This window comes from Oculina patagonica, chromosome 4, assembly GCF_052425735.1.
Source record: "Oculina patagonica isolate OP01 chromosome 4, crgOcupat, whole genome shotgun sequence".
Taxonomy (NCBI): Eukaryota; Metazoa; Cnidaria; class Anthozoa; order Scleractinia; family Oculinidae; genus Oculina; species Oculina patagonica.
The window spans coordinates 52,352,311-52,378,012 of record NC_135761.1 but is presented as its reverse complement, the minus strand read 5'-3'; the positions used below and the strand labels follow the sequence as shown (position 1 = coordinate 52,378,012).

General features: G+C 39.4%; 3 protein-coding genes across 3 annotated transcripts; 1 reads left to right on the top strand and 2 right to left on the bottom strand.

Annotated features, from left to right (window-relative positions):
• The first annotated feature begins 3,380 nt into the window (after window positions 1-3,380).
• Window positions 3,381-4,910, top strand: LOC144650629 (uncharacterized). The gene has a single exon (XM_078510353.1). The coding sequence runs from the start codon at window positions 3,437-3,439 to the stop codon at window positions 4,397-4,399; it is 963 nt and encodes a 320-aa protein (XP_078366479.1). The 5' UTR covers window positions 3,381-3,436; the 3' UTR covers window positions 4,400-4,910.
• A 2,038-nt stretch (window positions 4,911-6,948) lies between these two features.
• Window positions 6,949-20,408, bottom strand: LOC144650635 (pleckstrin homology domain-containing family F member 2-like). Its single transcript, XM_078510361.1, is given in 10 exon segments — window positions 6,949-8,247; window positions 8,250-8,286; window positions 9,457-9,575; window positions 13,964-14,123; window positions 14,791-14,897; window positions 15,836-15,961; window positions 17,456-17,519; window positions 18,075-18,212; window positions 19,652-19,716; window positions 20,348-20,408. Coding segments are annotated over 10 exon segments (885 nt in total). The 5' UTR covers window positions 20,364-20,408; the 3' UTR covers window positions 6,949-8,194.
• Window positions 20,409-21,666: 1,258 nt separating this feature from the next.
• Window positions 21,667-25,580, bottom strand: LOC144650647 (von Hippel-Lindau disease tumor suppressor-like). Its single transcript, XM_078510376.1, has 2 exons — window positions 25,152-25,580; window positions 21,667-22,434 (listed from the first exon to the last, which is right to left on the bottom strand). Exons 1-2 carry the CDS (start codon window positions 25,507-25,509, stop codon window positions 22,316-22,318), a joined length of 477 nt encoding a protein of 158 aa, XP_078366502.1. The 5' UTR covers window positions 25,510-25,580; the 3' UTR covers window positions 21,667-22,315.
• Between the last annotated feature and the right edge of the window lie 122 nt (window positions 25,581-25,702).

Genomic DNA, 25,702 nt, shown 5'->3' with positions numbered 1-25,702 from the left:
CCTTTTTCTTCGCACCCAATCGATAACAAACATTTGAATAAAACGCTTTTGTCGAATCCCGCTGGTAACACAGCCATCAAGTCTTTACTCTACAAAATGTTAATACGATGCCCTACGGCCTTGTGCACGCTACTGGTGCACGCGAGCGTAACAGTGAGCCATTCTACGAAATTTGTGTTATGCTTTAAAACTGCGGGATTTTGCGTATACCCACTACATGGGAAATAAGTGTGAATTTAGCCGTTCAGACACTGTTTAGGCACGGTTCAGCACAGTTTAGCACCAAATAATTACATATCAGCTGAACAAGCACAGTGCAAGTGTTCTTTGTGTAAACAATTAAAGTGCATATGAAGTTAAACCAAGAAAGTCTCTTGGTAAAACATAATTGCTGCCTATTTTGAAGGCTTTTCAAAGTAAAGGAGAACGGCGTTTTCCGTTTCGAAATATCTTCTTTCGTTTGAGAAATAGTTTGTGTTATGCAAATGACTTCATTGATCGTTTCACATATATATGATATATGAGTAGCTCTTATGATGAGCTTTGCATTGTTAAGGTGGCCCGCGGGTATTTATGAGGCCGACAGTTCCCTTTTTTAAGCGCGTTTTAAAACGGGAAAACGTAAAGCGATTGCTTAGATTTTTGAGAATCTGAAAAATATGCTTAAATTGTATAAAATGATAAATTTTATGGCAATCAAACGCGATGGAAGTTATGGCGATTTTTGGAAGCCTTCGTTTTTAATAAAATGCGATTGTTTTGAAAATGCCACGGTGAATTTTTCTGTATTACCCCAAAACGCTGCCAAACAGTTGAAGTTTACTCACAACACTACAGGAAAATCCACTCCGTAGATTTCCTGAACGAGCGACATCTTTATTTTCCTTTAAAAACTGTTGTGTTATGCGTCTGACTTGAAATGTCAGCCTCATAAATCCCGCGGGCCACCTTAAGTAATTCGAGCGATTTGCGTATTTATAAGGATTTGTATGGAGAAAGAAATAAAGCCGAAACAAAAGGAAAAATTAACCGTTGAATTACAATAAAAATTGCTTACCTGAACTCTTGTGTGCTGTGTGTTTTTTTTGAGAGAGCAGATCGGTTCAATTAAAACTAATAGAATCAGGCCATAAATCGGCCCGAGGACCACAAAGGAGAGGGGAAAACTCGACTACAGTAAGGTAAGCCGTTTTTTATTTAAATCGCTCAATTTTCATGGGTTACAGAAACGATATCGTTATTTTCCCCACACAAACCCTTATATTTCGAAGGTTACGCAACGGTGCCGACGCTCACATTTCGAGCTTGGGCTACCTGTGGGAGATCAGGTCATGTTTCAAGAAAAATAGAATGGTTAAAGGGACAGTCTCATCATGATTCAGCGCTACTTGAAAATGCAATAAAGGTGTTGGTTTAATTGGAAATCCACTAATAGTGGCCTGGCCTTGCTAAAACGTACTGTACTAGTCATGAAAATTGTTAAAAGATGGTTTGGCTTCGTACGGATAGAGCAGTAGTTGCCTAAAACTTGAAAAAGTTGGGCCGTCTGCCTTTCTGTTGTTGTTCCTCTTCATATGATCCCGGTTGACCGGGCTGGCCCAGTTACCGAGATCTCGGCTTACTCCTATTTTCTTGTAAAATTTTGGATGTGTTCATATGAGAAGGTGGGCCAGCCCGGTTACCGATATCTCGGTTTCTGCAACCGAGATCTCGACAACCAGGAAGAATATTTTCCCATATGAACGCTCCATCCCGGTCGCCGGGACGCACCTTTTTTTGAGAAAATAGCTTCCCTTTCGTAATTGGGCGGTCCAAATGGTTTAATTTTGCCTTGTATATATTTCCACTTCAGAAATATGCGAATTAGCTAAATATTAATAAAGTTACATGGGTCAATAAAGCTACGATAGTCGCGAAAGATGCAACTTTATGTGTCGCCATTTTGCCTTCGTTTCTTGAATTTTATCCCCGTCAACCGGGCTAAAATTTTCCATATGAACAGAGGCCAAAATCCGTCCTGGTAACTGAGACAGCTCGTAAACCGGGCTCATGTGAAGAGGCCCTTAGTTTACTGAGTGCAACCTCATAATTCTTAAAAGACTTAAAGGGACCGTGTCACGGATTTTAGCCAAACTTAGGCATAGGAAATGACCACCAAATTCGTTTAAATATATAAAATAACATCTTAAAACAGTGAAGGAATATTTAAAAAACACTCCAAATGCAAAAGAAGGTACGGATGGCCAAAAGTGACGAAGATTGAAACGGATTGCGATATGGGTTTTTGAAAAGTGATCCGGCGGAACAGTTTTCAAAGTTAATCTTGTTTGCTTGTAACTTTAAATTATAACGCCGGGAAACACATTTGACTGCAGTGAAGCTATGGTTTTGTCATTTAGAATCATAAAATTAATTTCTTTGCAAACATTTAGTTTCATAGCGAATATTTGGCAACATTTAATAACATAAGATTAACTTAGCCGTGACACAGTCCCTTTAAAAGACTTCTCGTGATACTGCCCCTTTAATTTTTCCCTTTTTTTCACATATGAGTGACAGCATATCCATGTTTAAAGAAGAATGTTTTGCGAACCCTATATCCTTTCCCCCAACCTCTCCCTCGCCCTCACACGATCGAGCTTTCAAGGTACGTGTTTCTACCTGATCCGGGACCTGATTAATCTCAACTTCCATACAAGGAAAAGGCATATACATATGCAGCTATATGTGTTCACATGTTCATATCCCTGCTAAAAAAAAACGTGAAAAATAACCACGTTTATACAATGGTGGGTTTGTCAGTCCATAAAAAGGCCGCCGGGAGTTCAAAGGAAGAAAGTCAGTATTCCAATATAGGGTGGATGCCATGTCAGAAATAAACGCTAAAACTTCAAACAAACCGCCACGAACAAGCCACTCACTCAACAGTCGGTTTGCTTTATGTCATTTCACTTGCGTAATAAGTGATATCGACTGACGTCATACTGTGAAACAAAACAAAACAAAAACAGCACCATAACAATAATCTGTTGGAACAAATATCATTTGTCGCTTTATTTGTGTCTAGGGGTGTAGTCTGTATTTTCCGGGTGGGGACAGAAACGAAAACTCTTTATGAGCAGGGAAGGGTGAGCGCCGATCGTTTCATTGGATTTTGATTAAAACCGTCATCAAATGGCCATACAAACGGGAGGTAGAAAACTATAGTACTGTGTTTTAAGTTTTTCTGTGATGGGTGTTTTTCCTACGTTGCGCCTACATCTAAAATAGTAGCCATCGTTTGCCTTGCGTTGATCAAATGAAAAAGGCACCCTCCCCATGCACCGGTTGACATTGAAAGCATACTTAGGGAAGATAAATATCGACTAAATACCAGGGAACCAAACTGAGGTGACCCAGCGTTCAGATCAAAGCACATTCAGAAAACTGCTCCAAAATGGTGAACTACTACCGAGTCATCAAAGCAGGGTGCATCGTTCTCAACATGATCATGTACACACTACTCCTGGTCATGAATTACGCTTCTAACAACAGCAGTGGCATCCTGTTCGGGAACAAGTCTATCGGACAAATGGCTCGGAAATACTACATCGAATTCAACCCTGCTCCTTGGGCATTCGACATCTGGAAGCTAGTGAACGCGTGGACAGCAGTTTGGATTCTATACACCCTGAGCCACATCTTTCGGAAACGTGTGCCCGATGTTCTGAGCCCGTTCTTCTTTGTATGTTTCACTCTGGCCACCTTGTCAAACATGGCTTGGACGCAGTTCATGAGCTGGGAGATTATCAAAGTAACGACAGGCTTCGTGTTCGCTCTCATGGTGTTTCTGTACGCTTCTCTCGCTTGCAGCTACGCCGGGCTTTACAGGCAACGGTACTTCATTTCTCGATTCGACTTCTGGGTTATCCATCTGCTTGTCAACAACGGCATAGCCGTGTACGCGACATGGGTCACTGTGGCAGCTCTCCGCAGTCTGGCTGTAACAGTGACATACTTCCAAGGCATGAAGCAAGAATTCGCAGTTACGATCGCCCTGGGAATTCTCGGTGTTTCAATCGTGGTGTGGTTTATTTTAGAGAACACAATTCTCAAGGAAGACCTTCTCTACACCCTGACAATTTATCCAGTTTTAATCTGGGTTCTGGTCGCGAGCGTGATTCTCAACTTTAACCGGGTCAGTCGCCTGAACGAGTCTATCATGGAAGCTCTTCTGGCCGTCTCATGCACGTTTTTCATCGGACGAATTCTCCTCGTCGTCTGGAGAATAGTGGACAAGAGACGAGAAACCAGAGCAATAGCTGACTTAGCTATGACTGAAATTCCTCAAAAGCCGGATGAAAACACCGAGCAAAAATATACGAATAAGTCGGATGATAATGAAGGGCTTGTTGAGTAGGTTTATTTTTGCGCACTCGACCAAGAATATTTTGCTACTTGTTTATAGGAACCAAATATCAATATTGTAACTTCATCCGCAACACTGACCACTCGAGACCATTTTTAAGATGTTATGTCACGCAATTTTTTTGCATGTGTGCAATATAGTACTTTAAGTAGCCTACGAGTCCGACTTAGATCACTTAGAGGAAAGAGGACGAATGTATTAAAGGAAACTTCTTCACGCAGATTAGTAATATAGAAAATTGTTTCCTAATCACAGACATCAAAGGGCACGAACAACAATCAGAATTTCAAATTAATACTGAAAAAAGAACGCAAAAAATTGATGAATTAACAATTCATGATTTTCACACAATATCGCAAGATGCTAGGATATACTAATTTAAAATGTGGCCGTAATTATTACTAATGTTCCAGTATTATTATGGCATGTTAACATGACACTGATTTATGGAATAAATATGGAAACATGACAATCAACACAAAATAAAATTACAAACAGTATCGTGCAATCCGGACTGTTTTGTTTTTGTTGTTGCTGTTTTTACAAGCATCTTTAAACGCAACAGTGGGTTCTAGACATCCATTCAAAAACGTAATACTTCTGTTGGTTCTTTAAAAAAGACTTTTCTATAAACGAAAAAATGGACAATGTTTCGTTTTACTTTTTACCGAGTCACGATCTAGCCGATTTCATCCCTCTTACTTTAAACTAATGGCCACGAGACAGCAACCACAGCATCCGATTTATGGATCCTGTGCTCACTCAGGACCCAAAGTTTCTAAAGCAGGGTACTCCCCAGTCCTCTTTTCGTTGCCTTGTTGATCGGCAAGAAGTGGGCCACGCCCCATCCAATTTCGTAAGAATCTTTGCAATTGGGCGTGATATTTACGCCTCCCTTGACGACGTCCATCTTATCTCAAAGCAACAATTTGAACAAGCAGCTATTTCAAAAAGAAATAGTGTTTCGTTTCCTGACTGCGGAAGGGTGAAAATAATGTAACACTTAAGGAGAGGTGGGTTTGGGGTTTACTTTAATTTGGAGAAGGTCCTAGTGTATGTTAAATTTGCCGAATTTATGCACGAGTGAAGAATGAAAAGAAGAACTTCATATTCAGTGGTTACATCAACTAAAGAGACGAATTTAGTTCGACACGGCAGTTGCACACCTTGCTATACGATACTGTCCATACAAAATTTAAACTTTGAGCAGAACTTATCAACTTTCCGTGCAGACTCGAATGTTTTTGCGACGCCGACGTGACACTGATCACGCAAGTCCGGGTACATCCACGCGAGAACCCACGCAATTTTGCGTGTATTCGCGCTGTTTGTGACGTCGAAGATGTCGTGAAATTTTCCTGTACAAATAGAATAGGGCAATCTCCCACATTTATACATTCCTCTGTTACATGAAGTGAAATTAACTTTGTAAGTCACCTGCAAATATGCACTTCTCTTTGTAGCGCACTTAAGCTCTACCGTGCGAGCAAACACGAGATACGCCAAGTCATCCCGTTTTTCTTTGCGCTTGTAAACACTGGTTGGTGAATATTTACTTCCGTTTCAGAATAATATTAAACGCTACGAGAGCTTTCTCTAGTTTTCTTACAACACATCGCTTTAGTCAAACTTAAAACCATTGCAGTCGTTAGATATTTCTGTTTGCAACGAATCTAAATTTTTTTTGGTCATGCTGAGGAATATATTTCCGATATTTGAAGAACATGACTGTTTTTACGAAATTAATTGCCATCGGTCATACGTATTTACTTTGTGGTTACCACCGTTCTTGTGATTGGATAGCAGCCCCCCGTGCGAGCAAACACGACAAGTCATCCCTTTTTTGTTTGCGCTTGCAAACACTGATTGGTGAAAATTTACTTCCGTTTCAGAAAATCGCTAGAATGTTTACTTAACAATTAAACGCTACGAGAGCTTTCTCTAGTTTTCTTACAATACATCGCTTTAATCAAACTTAAAACCATTGCAGTCGTCAGATATTTCTGTTTGCAACGATTCTCAATATTTTTTTATCATGCTGAGAATATCTTTCCGATATTTGAAGAACATGTTTTTACGAAATTAATTGCCTTCAGTCAAACGTATTTACTTTGTGGTTACGACCGTTCTTCTGATTGGATAGTAGCCCTCACTGTGTAAATAGTTCACATCGAAGCCAAAATAATACCGTATCGTTTCTGAGGAAACGAAACAAAAAAAAGTCCGAAAAATTGCCCCCCCTCGCTCTCAGGAATAATTTTCAATTGGTTTTGGAGCGGTTTTCGAATAACTGGCGAAAGTAATCTGTTCGCTGTGCCTTGCGTTTGCCGAAGCCATCAGTGACTTTTCCCGCGCTTTTCGCGGGTTGCAAGGTTTTACTGTGAGCACTGATTGGTTATTGCACTATTTGCGCGCATTTTGATTGGTCAGATTTGCCTTGTTTACCACTTGATTATTGAACGGGAGCAAACATGGAACTTTATATTTCCTCTTCGTCTGTGCAGCAGGTAACCCAATGTAAGAAGAAGACAAGGACAAAATTGTTTTCGTTTGTAGTTGATTGAGGTGCAGTTTTATTTGCAAAACTGGCTTCGTTACAATTTATTATTTCTAGATTGCTTTACAGTGTATTATTACTAAATTGCTTTACTTTTACAAAGAACTAAATGGGCTTAACGATCCTCAAAAATAGTTGAATACTTTGCAACATTATTATTTATAAGGTGACTCAATCAAACCATTCGCTATACATTCAGGCAACAAATACCTTCCTCGGCCGAAGTCCTGGGTTTCAGCATTCACTGAGCCCACGATATTATCGTACTTAGTGATGTTGCTACGCAACAGTTTGGCCACGCCAATTTTTTTAAACAATGCTCATGAAAGTTCGGATAACAGGCAGTGTACAAACAATGCGGTGTACCAATTATTTGATATCTAAATTACTCTCAAAAATATATCCCAGTACTAACTATGGTACTATTAAAATAAAATTATTATTCCCTAAAATCTTATCATTTTACATTCAATCCATGCTGACATCATCGTTTGCACTTTGCCTTGTTAGCATCAACAACACTTCAGTAAAAATTGCCTGCAAACGCAGACGTATTTCCGGCTGTCGTTTAAAATACGTCTGCGTTCGCAGGCTACAGTAAAAACAGCTGGCAAAAATGTTATAGTTACATATCATGGATGAATTCAGACATTTTTTCTGTTACGAATGACTGATAAACAACCCACTCCTCGTAAACTTACTAAGCTAAATTTCCTTTTTTCTAGCAACATATCTTTGTCTTTATGTATGCTCGCTAAATTAAGGCTGCTCGGTAATTATTTTCTTCACACTTTGCTTTCTTCTTTCAGATCATTTAGGCTTATCAAAAATAATGCAAGAAATAATTGCCTAAAACCTCTTGACCAGAGTGATTGGCTAACATAAGAAAACCATTTCTGGCATAATGCCAAAAGATGAGTGACTGATTTCCTTGTGATACAAAGATATGATTGGATATCAATCTAGTAACTTGAAATGGGTTCTTCATTTCCACCAATCAAAAAGAAAGGTATTTATTTGTCTGATGCTGGCAATCACAGTTGATAAAATACAATAAAACCCAACGTGATTTGTTTTTTTCTTTCGCTTTTACAAATGGATGTATAATTTGATAAATCTATAAGTAAATGCACTGTTCAGGGCATGTAAAAACCCTTATATTCTGCAGTGAAATCCTTTTTCTTTAAAAAATCCCATTTGAGCAACTGAAGTTACGTATCACTCTGCCATCATACTTCATTTGCGTTGGTTTCCATTGGCTCTGTTGATCCACCACCCCCTCCCCCACAGGAGCAGCTTGGTCACCTTGGTAAAATGTGGGCTGAAAAAAATATACATATATAATTAATGTCTGTTTGGAATGTGAGCTCTAGGTATATTATAAAGCTTTCTCAATAATCTTTTCATTGCAAGAAAATAACAAGAAGCCAAGGCAAACAAACTTTTCTTGCTCTAAAACAAAACTCAGTCAAGAGATCAAACCTGGGGGTTAGAAATTAGCGAGTTTTGGTCTAGAATAGGGTATCATTTGCTGGAAAACTGATCAGTGGTATGAGGAATTAAGTCCAGAATAGTAATAGAAACTCAAAAGAGGAAGAGTCCTTCTTAAACGTTAATGAAATCATCGCGGCAACGTTGTTGACATATGGTTTTCCATTAAAAACACAAATAGTGACAGTTCTGAAAACGGGAAGTCTGGGATAGGGTAGCGATTTTCGGTGTTGCAAAATCAGCTGAACAAGGTCTAGTATAGGGTAAGGGTTTCGAAGTCCCTGCGGCACACCCCCAACCAAAAATATATAGAGTACCCCCTCCCCCGGGCTAAATTGCAACATCAACACATTACCCCAATATGCCTCCCACAGCAAAAATAGGTAAGCCTCCAGCCAAGAGGCCCATACTGCCCAAGCTCATCCTCAGGCTAGTTTCCGTAGCATTAAGAAGGTAGGAGTATTTCTACTCCCTACTGCATAGGATGCTAGTCCATTGCAGGGTACCCCCAGCATTATTTTGCCGATACCCATTTATACAGCCGGGTGAAAAAAGGCACTATCGAGAGTAAAGTGTCTTGACAAGGAACACAACACAATGATTCCAGCCAGGGCTTGAACCCAGACCGTTTGATTAGGAGTCCGGCCCACTAAACACCAGGCCACTGCGCCTCCCACACAACAAGATAGATAAATAAAAATAATAATAAATGCTTAATTGACCCCTCCTCGAGAGGGGGCTTTTCAGGGCCAATGTGAATAAATACGGAAACAAATATTTCAAATAAACATAACATGGTTAAAAATCCCAACTGGCAGGAGGCGGGCCAGTTGGCTATTTACAAATGTAGCTAAAAGCTGAACTCAGGGGCTACCGAGAACAACACCAGCTAGTGGTCAGAACGGGACTCGAAACTGCGACCTTAGGATTTGGAGTCCAGTGCTCTAACCACTCGGCCGTGCTGCCTCCATAGATTACAACGAAGTTCTTATTAACAGACCGTGGTAGGCACTTGATATTCGGAGGCAGCAGCAGAAGGCTCTTCATCATCAGAGTTATCCTCCCCTGAGGACGAGTCATCAACTGCCTTGTCTGCCTTTGGCGGCGGAGTGGGGACAGCTAGGGAAAGAAAGATCACATGGTTTAAATAAAGTGCTAAATCAGGTGAGATGGCGTGCATGCAGGTACAGCTGTGCATGGTCAATCCTAGCCTTAGTATACTAGCCTGTGAGTGGGTTCACCTTTGGGTCCCATAAACGAGCGGTGAGGCCACAAGAATGAATCACTTAACACTGCCTGCCAGTGGGGAGCAAGTGTGGCCCAAAGGCAAGATATTTTATGTACCATATTGGCAGAAATAACACAGTTAAGGCTGCAACTAACAAACATAGGCACGCTAAGCGTGCAGGAGTTATTTTTTCAATTTATGGGGTGGCTTGGGGTGAAACTGGGTGATTGTCCTGTTGGGATGGTTTAAGCCAAGAGTTGAGCTATTTGTGTATGGCAGCCCACGGAGTCACTTTTTGCACAAAATTTGCTTGCAAACAAAATAATTTTCACGTGCATTTTGATACATCAGAACTGTTTCATTCAATACGTAAATTTTCATCATTTAATTGAAAAAACAAAAACTAATTCAATTATCAAAATGTCACAAAACGGCACGTTCTTATTCTGTTTAAAGCGGTTATTTTGTTGCTAGCTTTCTAGTAACCATTTCCTTTCTTTTGTTTGTTACGGAATACTTTTGGCTTTTTGCCAAACACTGTAACATGATATTGTTGTTTTTCTCACTTTTGTAACATGACACCTTTGTTTTTTTAAAACGAACGTAACACGATACCCTTGTTTTTCTAGAAAAAAGCCACGTCTCCATATAGACATTGAACGAAAAGTACTATAATAAACGAAGTAATAAACGAATCAAATCAAAAACCACTTTCTTCGGGAAAGTTCTTTAAAGCGCACTACACCTGGAGTAATTGTTTCCTGTCAGTACTGTTCAACAAAGATTTTCGTTCATTCACAACGTAAATTGTATTCAACAAACAAGAACTAATTGAGTTATCAAATTGTCACGGAATGGCACGCTCTTAGTCTGTTTTTGCTATCGATCGTAGTTGCTTTTAACAGCAAAGTTAATACTTGTACCGGTTCATTAAATGTTTGAACGAGATGTTTTACAGTTGATTTTTATAGTTTACTTTTGCCGCCCGCTTTGCGAAGTTTGTTGGGAAATTGGAAACTTTGTTATGAAGTTGTCAATTACGTTGCGAGTTTTGCGAATATAATTGCGAACTTCGATACAAAGTTCCTAACTTCGGCCCGACTGAACTTTTCAAGTTTGGTAGAGGAGAAACAAGACATGTTGCTCGAAAGTCAGCGATTTCTGAACTAGATGATTTCAGAACTGGTCAAGGAAGGTTCAAGTAGCTTGAAGTGCAAGACAACGTTTCGCATCAGCGATCACACAAGTGATTTGCCGATAAATAAATTTTATGCATGTAGAAATTTGGTCAAATTTTAACTTTTCTGTATGAAAACACATATTTAGCGATTTCTGTAAGGCATAATCTTCACTGTCTTCAATTTCAAGTCTTCTGCGTTTGTAAACCGGATGAAACTGGATGGTTTACCCATATATAAAATTGATTTTAATCGAAGCCGACGCGACGCGACAGGGAAGACTAATTTGTTCGAGACATGTTTACCGCTCGCGGAACATAAACGTTTTTCATTTTTATGACATTTGTTTCCAACAGTTTAGCGTAGCAAAGCCCTTTTTGATAACATAATTACAGAAGGTTTTAATAAATTCGGGCCGAAGTTGGGAACTTTGTATCGAAGCTCACAATTTGATTCGCGAACTCGCAACCTATTTGGCAACTTCGTAACAAACTTAATTTCCCAACGAACTTCGCAAAGCGGACGGCAAAAGTAACGACAACATTATTCTTCAAATCTACATTGTGCAAATGTTATATGTAATTTTTACTACGGTCAGGAAAGCTAGCCTCTCCAAACGTACGCTCGAATAAGAAGAATAAAAAGTTAGTGTTGGGCCTTTTGCTCTCGGCGTGTGCGTTGTAAGTAGGGGAGCGTTACGAAAAACGTTTTTAATCCAGGGTTAATTCACAACTCACCAATTCCGCCTCCTACAAATCTAAAATCTTCGAACGAAATCGCTTACTACAACTGTGTCAGATTGCTTCCCCCTTATAAACTACAATTTGATTGGTTCTGATAGTACCTGAAATCTGATTGGTGTGACAAACAAACATACTTCACTGACCCACTGACTGACTGACTGAATGATTACACGGGAACATCATGCCGACTAAGAGCTATTTTTGAAAAAATAACTCAAAAATGGTAAACAGAATCTATGTACATGTATTTTTCCCCGTGTTAATTTTTTTGTGAGCTAGCATGGCAATTTTCGACTCTCAAAATTCAACACTTCCCAAAAGAGTATGCCTCCAGTCTAACCACTAAACGATAGTGTTTATTGTAACATGAAGCACAATGTATATTCATGAAAATATAATTGTGACAGTTTAAAAAAGTTAGTATGAAGCCCAGTAACTTGTCAAATGTAAGTTATATTCCTTCACTTGCTTGCTTGCTAGTTTGCTTTATTACTTCAATCTTCATTTTGACATTTTATTTAGTAAGGTGGTACATCCATTTGTTTTCATAATTGAAGGGCTCGCTGCAAAAAGGGCGGTAGTGATTTTGGCCGAAAACGAACATGGACAAAACGACTCCAAATTTCGCATGTGAGTTTGTTTACGTGTGCTAAACATTGTCCTGCATTTCATTTTGCTGGTCTTTCCTTCGTTTTCGAAAAATAACACATGCAAAAGACAAGGTTTTTGCAGGCGGCGTCTTTAGGTCTTTCCTTTCACAAACGATAAACAAAGGAAACCTTTTGTTCCTCAAAACAATGGAACCAGCTAAAGTTTTGGGGTTACAGGCCTAGCCCTAACGCAAAAGTTATCCCCAAGGCCTGGGGTTGGGGTTAGAGATTCAAGTTAGGGCTACAGCCTTAGCCCTAACGCAAAAGCTTAACCCTAACGCAAAAGCTTAACCCTAGCGAAAAAGCTTAACCCTAGGGTTAAGCTTTAGGGTTAAGCTTTCGACGCTAGGGTTTCATTTCAAATTTAGGGTTAAGGGCCTAACCCTACCGAAAAAGCTTAACCCCAAGGATAAGTTAGGGTTAGGGTTAGGGTTAGCGACGTCGTTAGCGTTTCAAGTTAAGTTTAGGATCAGAGTCAGCCTTACTACTTAGATCGCGCTTTTCGTGCAGTAAGCTTTCACACCAGTTTGCTTGGGCTAGCTTTCACTGAAGTCTGCTTGCAGTTAGCTGCTTTTTGTTGTTTCGGGCAAAGACTATTTTAATCTGTTACCGTTAGCTGTAATTTGAGGTGAAAGTTAAATAAAGATTGACTGTTGTGATAGACTGATTGATTGAATACGTTTGCTTGTGTCTTCACTTTATACTAGTTTTGCTTTCAGTTAAGTGCCGCTGGCTTGCTCTCACTTCTATCTCCACTCCTCACATCATCACACATCTACAAAATCCCGCGAAAACAAGATAAGCTTCTGAGGTTTTCGCTTGCACGAATCGATTGAATGATTGATTGATGAATATTTAATGAGGCACAGAAAAAAATTTTGCAAGGAAAGGTGCCCTGCGAAACATCTAAAGAATTTTTTTAAAGTCTAAAACCAGGTCACTTCTCGGCAACTTTGTCGCGGCAGCACCCAAGGGGACACTGCAAAACTCACGCTGACATAGTTCCCGACAAGAGATCTGTGTTTTAGACTTTATTACCGCTTGGCTCCGCCGGCCTTTGTCAAACAACTTTCTCTCTCGAGCGCTAAAGAGCACTATTGTACAAAACAAAGGCCGAACATCTCTCATTTCTTCGAGAAATGCTGTGGGACTTACGGGTTTTCAGACTTAATGATGTCCTTCAACCGCCAAGCGGACGCACTCGCTCGAACGAACCAGTAGTTTATTTCCCCAAGAAAGGTGCCATTTTTGTTCTCTGTTCTTGAGCCACTAACATGTGACTTAAGACGTCACAATAGAATAGCGAGTCCCAGTCCCTCGCTGCCACCGCCTGGGAGCAAACGAAATATGACAAACATGGCGGTCAGTTAAGTTGGTTTCTGAAAAGCTGTTTTTACATCCCGGACGACTGTAATAAAGTGCCTCGGGGCAAGATTTTCACACGCGAGGCGTGGAAAAATGTCTAGTGCTGGATTACTGTGGACAATGTAAGTTACAAAATCTTTTTTTTTGCATATGTTATTTTTCGAAAAGGAAGGAAAGAACAACGAAATGAAACACAGGACAGTGTTAAGCGCACGTAAACAAATCTGCATGCGAAATTTGGAGCAGTTTTGATAATGTTCATTTCAAGGGAAAATCACTACCGCCCTTTTTGCAGCGAGCCCTTCAATTTATCTAGGCTAGAACTGAATAAAAATCAACATACTGTGTCTCATTGGTTCTTGATCTGACTGAGTCTTGCCGCTTGATAAAACATTATAGCAGTTGTCGCACACTCGCAGTGGTTTTGATGACTGGGAAGGTAGTAGGTATTTCTTGGTTGAACAGTTACTGCACACGACACCTCCACACTTGCGACAGTGATGCTGTAGAAGATATGGCAACCAACGTTATTGACATTGTCACAGATAAAGTCGTAGCCTTAGTATCAGAATGCTGATGTCTTTCTTAACATGCTAATTTTTGGCAAAGAAAGATACCAAAAACTTCTATCAGATCTTGTTAATACTAACATAAATTCAAAAACAACAACCAATTTAACACCCTACACTGTTCTGATCTCAGATCTTTCCTTTCGTCTCTTGCGTATAAGAAGAATCAAGTGCAAGGAAAGAGGCCTCTACTTTCTCAAGTATGTAACAGTTAAACATTCATGCTAAATTTTAAATTTCTTGAAACGTTTCAGCTACATCCAAGTTGAGGGGTTTTGAAAGAGTTTCAAAATGGTTTTAAAACAGCTTGCAAAGTGTCTGCAAAGGGTTGAAAAACTTTGCAACTGCAGACTTGCAAGTCTACTTAAACTTTGGTTGGCCTACTATGCACTCCAGTTAGCCTACTATTCATTCCTGTTAGCCTGAATAGCACTTCGGTTAGCCTGTTTACCATTAGCTCTCAATAATGGTAATAGCAACACAATATATTCTCTTAGTCTGTAGAGTGCCATCTGCAAATGTCAGACACTGGTGTTTACTATGGAGGGTCAAATTTACCAAGAAAACACTGTAGTAAAAGTATGTTCCAGGTTACACTTACCCTTCGGTTTAAAGCAGTAAACTTGCTCTTTAGACAATGCATGCATGTTGATGCCTCACTGTCGGGAACCCAGACTGCAGCATGTTCAGTCGTACCTTTCTTTCCAGCTAAAACAAAGTCAGGTCCAAAGTATTACTTTGAAGAAAGTTTACTAATTCATTGCAAGCAGAACAAGATAATGGTGCATCAACTATTTCTACAAAGAACATTGCTGGGGCAGATCCAGGATTTCACAAAAGGGGATTCGAAATACATGTAAGGCTGGCCGAAGTCGGTCCCATGTAGAGGGGTCAGAGGGCATCCGCCCCTCAAAATTTTTTTAAATTCAAGCCCTCTGAAATACAATTCCGACATTTTGAGGCCAGGTTATTGTGCTTTAGTTCAAAATGTCACCTTAGCATAAAAGATTGCAAAACTAACTAAAACGATCAAAAATTATATCTTCGGATTCAAAATTGCCTTTACAAAACCACCGTATGTGGAAATATACTGCATTTTGACTTTTTTGCAATTTAAATTTGTGTTTCATCAAAGACGGGATCAACAATAAGCACTTTTTTCAATTTAAGGGGTTCAACCTAACCCCCCGAAACCCCCCTAGATCCGCCCCAGCGTACTGCTGTGATAAGAACTTGTCTGATAAATGCACTACAGAGTTCAGACCCTCTTGACAACAATCAGTGGACAAAAGTTCCTCTCGTGTCAATTTCACAGTGTGAAATAAATTCACTTCTTTGTATATTTTCCCAGCATGCTTTTCTTTAACAGTCTTCCATTACTACCCCCCAGAGGGTTTCTTTTTTTCAAACAAGAGTGAACATGGCATGAAATTTTAAATTCGCAGCCTGAGAAACCTCTTAAGCCCTCTTCTGGAGTGAAGGGTCACAAATGCTACAGTAGTTACACACAGAGAGCTGTGCGATCCTGGAGTAAGTTGACAAACAATTTACCTGAGCACACATCTGGAGTCAAGGCAATGAATGGAGTTTGGAACTCATTTCAAGGCACTGATAAATGTGAACTGCCAATTAAATTTAACACTTACTTTTTGCCAGTAGATCCTGTATACACTTATTAATGTGTGCCATCCATTCTGCCTTTTCTGTCCTTGTGGCTGCATAAACTGCAAATGACTTCTTTGCGCTTATGATCTGCCATCCATTTTTTAAACCTTAAACACGAGTACACAAAAATAAGCTTAGATCATTAGTAAAAACACTGCAGAAACCTGTATATTAATGTACAGCTAATGGTTTAAAAAGGTAATAGGCATGGTGGCCTAATGGTTAGTGCAGTTGACTCCAGATCGAGCAGTCTGGGTTCAAGCCCTGGCTGAGGCACTGCATTGTGTTCTTGGGCAAGACACGTTACTCTCATAGTGCCACCAAGCTGTATAAATGGGTACCAGCAAATTTAATTTTGGGGGTAACCCTTCCATGGACTAGCATCCCATCCAGGGGGGATTAGAAAATACTACTACAGAGACCAGGATAAACTCCAGCCTGATGGGCCACTAGGCTCAAAATTTTAATGCAGACTTTGTCTACCTTACCTATGGTTAAAAATGGTTTATAAAAAGTAATTTATTAATTAACAAATAAAGAAGCCTAAGCCATGTTTTATACTGTCATAAAACACGACTGGCATTTGAGAACACGAGGGAAATGTAGAAAACATGAGCCGCAGGCGAATGTTTTCTACATTTCTGGAAGCTTGATAAAGATGAAAAGCAGAAAATAGTTTACGGGAAGACCAGAAAACTGACACAATTTCATTCAGTATTCGACGTAAAATAAGGCTAAGCATTTCAGGTAAGTTTGTTACCTTTTAATCTTGATCTTGTCTTTTTGAACTTTGATAAACTTCACCGACTGCACCGAGTGCAATTTCGTCTCAGCATAATATAGTAGTCTCGATGACATCCGTCCCTTGCTTCGTTCGACTTGAACAAGGCGTATAATTTCCAGAAAAGCTATAATTGCTTCGGATATTCCCGTAAACCTTAATTGTTGTCACAATCAAGTTCCAGCATGAATAGACGATTTAAGAGGAGATTGTCGAAGAAAATCTTCGAAAGAAAACTCTCTCGCTCGCTTTCCTTGCGAGTTTCATTCAACTCAAGCAGTGGACACCGCGCCACAATTTTTCCCGCCTCACTTCGTTTACATCAAAATGAAATGTCCAGTGGATTTATACTTAAAAAGGAATTTAATAAAACAATTATTCCATTCGCCCTTGTTGGATACGAGTGGTTATAGCCAACGAACAGTCAACGACGCGCGAAGCACTCGAGGAAAGCTGATGAAAAACAATAAAACATGATTTTTCTATGTTTTATACTCTAATAAAACATAGGTTTTTAGCCAATCAGAGCACGTGTAGACTCCTATCTATATTATAATTAAAAATAATCTATTTTTTAGTGGAAGCCTTTGAACAGCCATTCTGACTGTGAGTGCAGTAATTGAAACCGTACAGGTGTCTAATCACGGTGAACCACTCACAATTAATTGCAATTGGACACCGATGTCATTGCATTTCAAATATGCATGTAGAGAACCCATCAGAAACAGGAATACTAGCTGTCATAAATAATATCATGAAGGTTTTAGCCTCATAAGCCTGGCTTATTAATGGGAGACTTTGCTGTGTGTATAATACTCACTTCCTTCATCATCTAATGATTGTAGCTTGATATCTTCCAGTGGAATTAGATGCTGCTTGTTATACTGAAAATTTAACACAAAATTCATTCAAAATTCTTTCAGTAACCTAAGCAACACAAGTTACTTACATGTACATTAAAATCTGCGTACCAAAGAAACAAACAAGTTGCTCTCGAATGGAACATTTTACCCGACAAAGCAAAAAGCGCATTTGACATTTTAACTTTTAAAAGACATATTAGAAGTATTTGATAAGTTTTTTAATTTTTTATATTCATTTTTTAAAATTTAACTTTTTACATCTTCTATTTTTAACTTTCACTTTTTAACCATTTTTATCATATTTGTTATTTATTTTATGTAGGGCCCCACTGAAAACCACCTTTTTGTGACGTGGGCTCCCTGCTAAAATATCTTTATTATTATTAACAATTTTTTGTCAAATATGTACTTGAACATAATTATTATATCTTCGTTTGATGAGAACATTTGCAATTCACAGTTGCAAAATAAATCCCAATATTCAATTTAAACACAGCAACAAAACAATTGGCTATTTGCAGACACACGTCAAGTAATTTAGGAAACTACCAGTCTATTACATAAGGTCTCTCTTACCTTCTTCTTGTTAATGACTATATTTCCATACACAAGAAGGTCATTGAACAAAAAGAACTGGCGTGGCTTGGGCTTCTTGCGGCACAGTTTGGTTAAAACGCCTTCACCAACCAAAACTCTTCCAGGGACCAGTAATGGCTAAATATTGTAAAAAAATTACCTCTGATTAAGACACAAGGATTCTGGCTCAGAATAAAGCTAAAACTACTTGTACCTTTAAGTTACAAAATGAAGGCAGATCTACAGTGACTGTGGTCTAAGTATTGGCCAATCCTGGCTGGTAAAAATTACAAAAGAAAATAGTTTAAAAAGGGGAAAAATGTATATACCGTATTTTCTCGATTAAACGCCGGACCCTGATTAAACGCCGGCCTCGTATAAACGCCGGGTCAAATTTGCTAGTTTTTAAATAAACGCCGGGGGCGTTTGTTCGAAGTCCCGACGTTTATTTGAGGTCAAGCTAACAGGTAAATATGTTCTATTTGTCACAAATCTTGATTGCAACATAAACTATCCAATCCGTAATAGTGCACCTTTGGGAAATAATCACCTTTGGATACCCAGGGACACTTTTTTGGGGCTGAAGGAAGAGAAAAATCGTCCCGCCTTGACAAACTGCCCCTTGGTCTCGAAGATCGGTAACAATAAATCAGTCTGAAAAATTGGCTGAAAATTGCAGTCCGTTAATAAACGCCGGGCCCCGATTAAACGTCGGCTTCAAATAAACGCCGGGTTCATGACGCCAAGTTTGAAATAAACGCCAGGGGCGTTTATTTGAGAAAATATGGTATGTACAGAATTCAATTATAACTTGAATAAATAGAAATATATAAAATATAACTTAACAATAGTTTAAAGGTATTTACAATTACAATTAAAAGGGTATTTACTTTCACAGTGCCTCTCTCAACCCAGTTGTATAAATGGGTCCTGGCGAAATTACTAACATTTGTGGTTATGTGTCACTTTTGAGCAATGAAACGTTGACAGTCAGGTCGCAAAATTGACAACGCTTTGGTGCCATATGATGATGTTTTCTTCAGGAGCTATCAAGATTTTCATGATTTGCATACTCACTTCTATGAAAGTCTGCTCCGAAATATTATTGCAATGGGGAGGAGAAAAGTTAACAAGTTTGGAAAGAATTATCGAGCAGGAGTCGCTTTAGGGCAAGATTTTAATGCTTGATTCATTGGTCCAAAGTGAGCCGTAACCAGAAAAAAAGGTTAATTTAACGTTTTAAAAAGTAAAACTACACGCTAAATCTATCACGCTTCATGGATGGATAATGCTGGGGTTAACCCTGCAGTGGACTAGCATCCCATACAGGGTGGAGTAAAAAAGTCAGTTGATGCTACACAGACCGAGATAAACTCTAGCCTGATGGGTCACTAGGCCTGAAGTCTGAACGCAGACTTAAACTTGCCTAGCCTATAAATTTGTCCCCACAAATCATTCACACCAATTCACATATTTATTAACTTTTGTATGGACTCAGATTCTACATTTAAACATTTTAACCTGCCAATTTAATAATTAACCACATTAACACATCAACATCAGTGTTCACAACTTACTTGCCCAGAAGCTCCAAAACAACCTTCAACATTTCTTATCCTTCTCTCATTGGCTTCTGTGTTAGCTGTAAAAATCGTTAAATAAATGCAATTTTACACTGAACAGTCAAGCGTAACACACATACACATGAATAATTTGCTGTACAATATTTGATCAATTTGATACGCACATCAAAAATCTTATAACGGCGATCAAACGCTCGTCTAAAACAAAACAAAAAAGCAATGTTCGTAAAGCAAGCATACCGATAACCAGTTGACCATTTTCTAATGGAAATTTAGCATGAGCTTAATTCTTAGAAGCTTAAATCGCGCAGTTAAAGCCAAAGTTTGCGATCTTGATAAGTAAGCTTAGCTCAAATTTAAAATGAAACAAATCATTCGATGATTACTGAATTTCTGCTAGGTCTAATCTGTACACGATTTCTGAAATCGAAACGGAAAAAACTCCATCCGTCCTCTTAGCATAACAATTAAATGTATCCAATAAAAATGCACAAGCTACAACACAACCCACTTTCAAACACAACACTGAGCGGTGCTCCTTTCACGCAAGCGAACACCTTCTAACTCCTACAAATCTCTCCCTTTTCCGAAACACAGCATACATATAAAGAGCAGATGAACGCGTTAGTGGCTTTTACAGCAGATTCCCGCCCGTAAATCAAGCAATGAAAGTACAATTCCTTCACATACCTAGCCGATCCACCATCTTGGAGCTGCACGATCTCACGATGATTCCACGTCACGTGGTCATGAAGTCATGATTGGTGCGTGGGAGTGTGCCCGCAATCGATCGGGAACGAGGGGGAGGGTCTCAAATGTCCACAATTTTCCATTTAAGGAAATCATCGGAAAAGTGGTTAATTTGTGACCGTAACAGGAAGTTTTGGGCAAAAACTATCAGACTGAAACGTGAATTTATTATCCGTGCATTTGCATATAGTTTTTGAGTCCCCACGCATGCAGAGTTTGTATTTTCCTGCCTGGCCAATTTTCAATATTTCCCTCTAAGCTCTAAAAACTCAATTTGATGAAGTTCACTAGGTGTACCCCTCCCCAATAATTTTCTTTACTTTATTTTAAACTTAAAAGTTTAATAACTGTGCAGTTGCAATGCTGAAAATATTTCTACATGGACTATGACACAGTTTGGTTCACACAATGGCTTATCTATACTTTTGAGAAAAGCCCAAATCATAGCCTGCTTAGAGATGTTTGTACCCTGGGTGCCAGGGGTTTTTCTTGCGCGGTTTCCGGTGTCGGCCATGTCTCTATCGGCTTCGCTACTTGTAGCAACGGCCTTTGGCCGTCAGCGCGGCACCGCGCACAAGAAAAATCCTCTGGTACCCAGGGTAGGATGTTTGAGATTTTATTCAAAAAAAATGTATGCTGAAGACATAGCCCTGTGATGAAAGGTGTGGTGCAGTAGGGGGGAGGGGGGTCACTATAATTGACTTTACAAGGAGGTTCCACCCAACGGAGAACCTTTTGAAGGCTTTAGGTATGCAGAAGGGTAGTTTAGAACCCAAGGGGGGGGACTCCTATATGAAACGGACGGGGATGCTCGTCGGAAATTTTGAAAAGAACCCCTAAAAGAGACCAATCTGGGTGTGGCTAAGACTAGAATTTAGATTTGTATATTTCTTCGTGTGTAACCCTAAACGAGACCATTATGGCTAAAAATTTTGGCGTTTTGCCCGGAACACCCTAAGCGAGACCAAAAATCCGAAATTTACACCCCTAAGGCTAGACAACGAGGCATTGAAAGGGGCAGGAAAACTGTCAAATTATATGGTATTTCACAGGGCTTTTTAAAACTTTTTTTCTACCCTGATGATGCCTCGATGTTTGGTTTTAACTATGTTTTAGTCTTAAAAATACCGTAAAATTCCGGTTATAAGCCCTGGACTTATACAACTTCCTAAGGGGTTTTGGGCGGGCTTATTATACACGAGGGGCTTATAACTGGGGTGGGGGGGGTCTTTAATATGGATAGACACACATTGTTTGTCTGATTAATGTTTATTTTTTATTTATAATTGTATTAAATTGGTAAGTTTTATTAAAGTTATCAGTTCTTGTAAACCTTTTAAGCAAATATATTTTATTATGTTGCTGTATTTTGGGCAAAGTGTGGTCCTTATACAGATGAGTCGTTTTGCTAATGACCAGTTGGCTTACCTTACTCATGCTTAAAGAACAAGAAATGTTACTCCCTGGTGTAGTACTAGTTACACTTTAAGTTAGAGTCTTGGACACTTTATTGCAATATATTGCAGTTGATATATATTAAATGTACATCAATTTGAGATGTAAGCATACAGATCGTTAGCAAAATGATTCATAAGCTGAACAGAGGGTTATCATTCATAATTATATCAATTATGCTACATTTGTACAAAATATACAAATATGTCACACATTAACTTTCTGGCAGGCAAGCTGTTTCCTCCTCTACCAAAAAAACACTTGGTGCAAGTCTTGTTTATATCACCCTGACTGGGATAAGGTTCACCGAAATATAAAGTCTTAGTTTGGTATAAATACAAATGCATTTCCAAGAACTGTAATTATGCACTATTATTATATTTTCGCCCATAAAGCACCATGTGCGCTAAAATGTTGAAAGTTATATTAAGGCATAAAGCTGCCAGCGCCTGGTCATAAAACTGTCTGTAAAATTTCATCAAGGATCGGTTGCGGTAAAGGAAGCATACTGATGTTTTGTGATTGAACAATCCTCCTCAAGAACTTCACGCAATACTCCTCAAGTCTGTACACTGTCAAAAAATATAAACATATGTATTAAAAAATTACAAAATATTATTATACATTTTCAGTGTTTTTTTTTTTTTTTGGTGGAGAGGCTGTGTGTGCCAATATGCTATATAGGTATGCGCCGTTGTGAAGGGAAGGGTTTTCAAGCAGTTTAGTCCTGGGATAGGGTATAGAAATCAGAGAGTTTAGGTCCAGAATAGAGTATCATTTGCCGGGATCTGATCGGTAGCCTGCGAATACAGCCGCCTCTCATTCGCGTCCCGCAACGAAGAGCGAAACACGAAGAAAGATGTCTGCGATTCACGGCCAGAAATTCCATACTGATGACGTAAATCTGTCCAGAATCCGGACAGGAGCGCTGATTGGTCAGCTAGTTAATTTACATAATGTATGCGAAATATAACACTTCAGCAGACAGACATTACACGAACGGTAAAAAACCGGATGTTATTGCGGACTAAAAGTTGACCGGGAAGGATCGTGAAGCTACATCGATTCAAGCTATACCTTAGAATTTCTATAATATCTATAATTCATATGTAATTGGGAAACAAAAAGAAACTGCTTTATAACAAGATGAACGACCTCAAAGATGTACAGAAAGGACGCGCCACAGCGGCCGTTAAAAATAGATCAATTTTGTCACCTAACTTTTATTGTTGACATAAAGGCAGCCGGCAAAACAAACAAGCAACAAAAATGTGAAATACAGATAACCTGAACGACCTGAACCATCCACAACCAAAGAATAAATGCTACAGAAAAACAGAATTTAAATTTGACAAACAGCGGGGAAAGAAGAAACTAACTCAGAATAATTGTTATGATCGTTGCGGTATCGGTATTTACGACCCAACACTTCCGAGAGTTGCGCTCAAGTTCCAAAACAATGTCATCTAGTGATTTCGCAGCTTATTTTTCCAAATTTTACTAATGTGCAACTCGTATAGGGATTTCTAATTTTCGCGATGAAGTTGTCCGGTGTAAATGACCCCTTAATGTGTCCTTGACTGCCTTGAAAGTGTTTGTGATCAAGCAAGTAATGTGCGGCTGTAAACAAAAAATATAATTATGCAAGACCAACTGCGTGTGGTGTGGGAAATCTAATTAGTGGTTAACGTCATCAGTATGGAATTTCTGGCCGTGAATCGCAGATGTCTCTCTTCGTGTTTCGCTCTTCGTTGCGGGACACGAATGAGAGGCGGCTGTATTCGCAGGCTATCTGATCGGTGGTACGAAGAATTAACTCCAGATAGAATAAGAATAGAAACTCAGAAGAGAACTTTTAGAGCCTTTCTAAACGTAAATAAAATTGTTGCAGCAATGTTATTGACAGATGGTATTCTGGGATGGGTTAGGGATTTTCGGTCTCCAGTCTAGTATAGGGTTGCAAAATCAGAACATGGTCTAGTATAGATTAAGGGTTTCAGAGTCCCAGTGGCACACCCCCGCCAAAAAATATATACAGAGTACCCCTGGGGTGGAGAGGGGACTTCCATATGAAAAGAACAGGAATGCTTGTCATCTTACTTAATGATAATAATGATAATGATAATGAATTTATATAGCGCATTTTTCATATATATATATGTTCAAATGCGCTGTACACATACTGTAATTTACTACACAAGGCCAGACCACAACACCAGGAGCTTTGTGCCCTACTCTTTGTAAATAGTGTGTGGGTTCTTTAACGTCCCCTGTGATAAGGAGATACAGGAGACGGGACCTGCGGTTTATCGTCCTTTTCCGAGAAGACTAGAATGTCTAACCATTTGCAGATGTAATTACAAAGGCAGCACATTCTCCTCAGTTATTTTAAGACCCTGAGTGTTGGTCCGGTCTGGGGTTCGAACCCACGACCTCCCGCACAGCAGTCCGGCGCTCTACTAACTGAGCTAACCAGGCGGCAGTATAGAGTGTTAGAGTTTTGTGGATTTTTGTCTCTCTTTCGGTGTTCAGGACAGAATTCTAATATTTTTAGACGTCAAGGTAGCCTGTGTGGCAGGAATTCAGTCAAGGTCTGATTTTACGTCGCATGAGAAGAAATAAAATACCTGCCATTGTGTTGGTAGTCTAGATTGAACAGATCTCTGTTAGGGGTTTAAAGAAAAGGTTTGGTCTTCTTTTAAGGTTTAAAATTTTCGAATAAGCTTCTCCGTCCCTTTTATATGGGAACCTGCTGGGGTGCTACACCCTAAAGAGCGTAGCTTTAATAGAACAGGTTTGCAATGAAACTCCTGTAAGCTTATATCCCTGGGGACACTCGCATATGAAAGGGGTAGTGATTCTCGTCGACTCGCTTAGGGGTGTAAATTTCAGATTTTTGGTCTTACTTGGGGTGTTTTAGGCAAAATGCCAATAATTTTAGCCATAATGGTCTTGTTTAGGGCTGCGCAACCAGAAATATACAATAATAAATAAGATTCTCAGTTATTTGGTATCTTTTAGAGGTTGAGAAAAGCTTGAACAGCACCCAGAGACAGGTTCTATTTCAAAAATTCCGACGAGCATCCTTGTCCCTTCCATATACGAGTCCCCCCAGAAGGGGGGGGGAGGGGGGGCTTATATAAGCTTACAGGAATATGACAGAGATTTTGGGGGAAGTCTTGGAGACCAGCCTTGGAAAAAATAATCGAGTTTACACACACCCAATTTGGTTGTTGCAAAGTTGCATTGAGTTGCGCGACAAAAATCGCCTGTGTAAACGGGCCTTTACCTGGTGTTGTGATATTAATTTGAGTCCTGACAGCATAAAATTTTCGCCCTTCATAGTCCACACGCCGTATTTCAGGTTCATCGGGAAAATAAGTTTTTCTGAAGTTCAGCAACATTCTCTCATTAGTTTGCTCGTCTACTGCAATCCAAGGGTGAGTCACATACGTGTTCACAACAAGGCGATTATCAGGATTATCGCTTTCAAGAGTTGCAAATGGCACTTCTTGTCCGTCGTAGTCGAACCATTTTAGATTGACTCTTCGTCCAGTATGGTTGACGAATTTTACCGGGGATACGATGTTAGTGTGTAAAGACTTCAGTGGACGCTCAGCTGAAAGATCTTCTTCGTTTTCTTCCATTTCAAACTAAGACGCTTGAAAGAAACGTATTTTATACCAAGAACCATGTCACGTTTGCTAGATGTTATGGTTTTTCGACGTGAGGAAAGTCACGATAATTGAGCCCGCTATGTATTGGTCAGCTTTGATTAATAAAACACGTCAAGTAACTGGTACTAAATTGTCACGCAACGTCCCTTGTGCCAAAAATAGA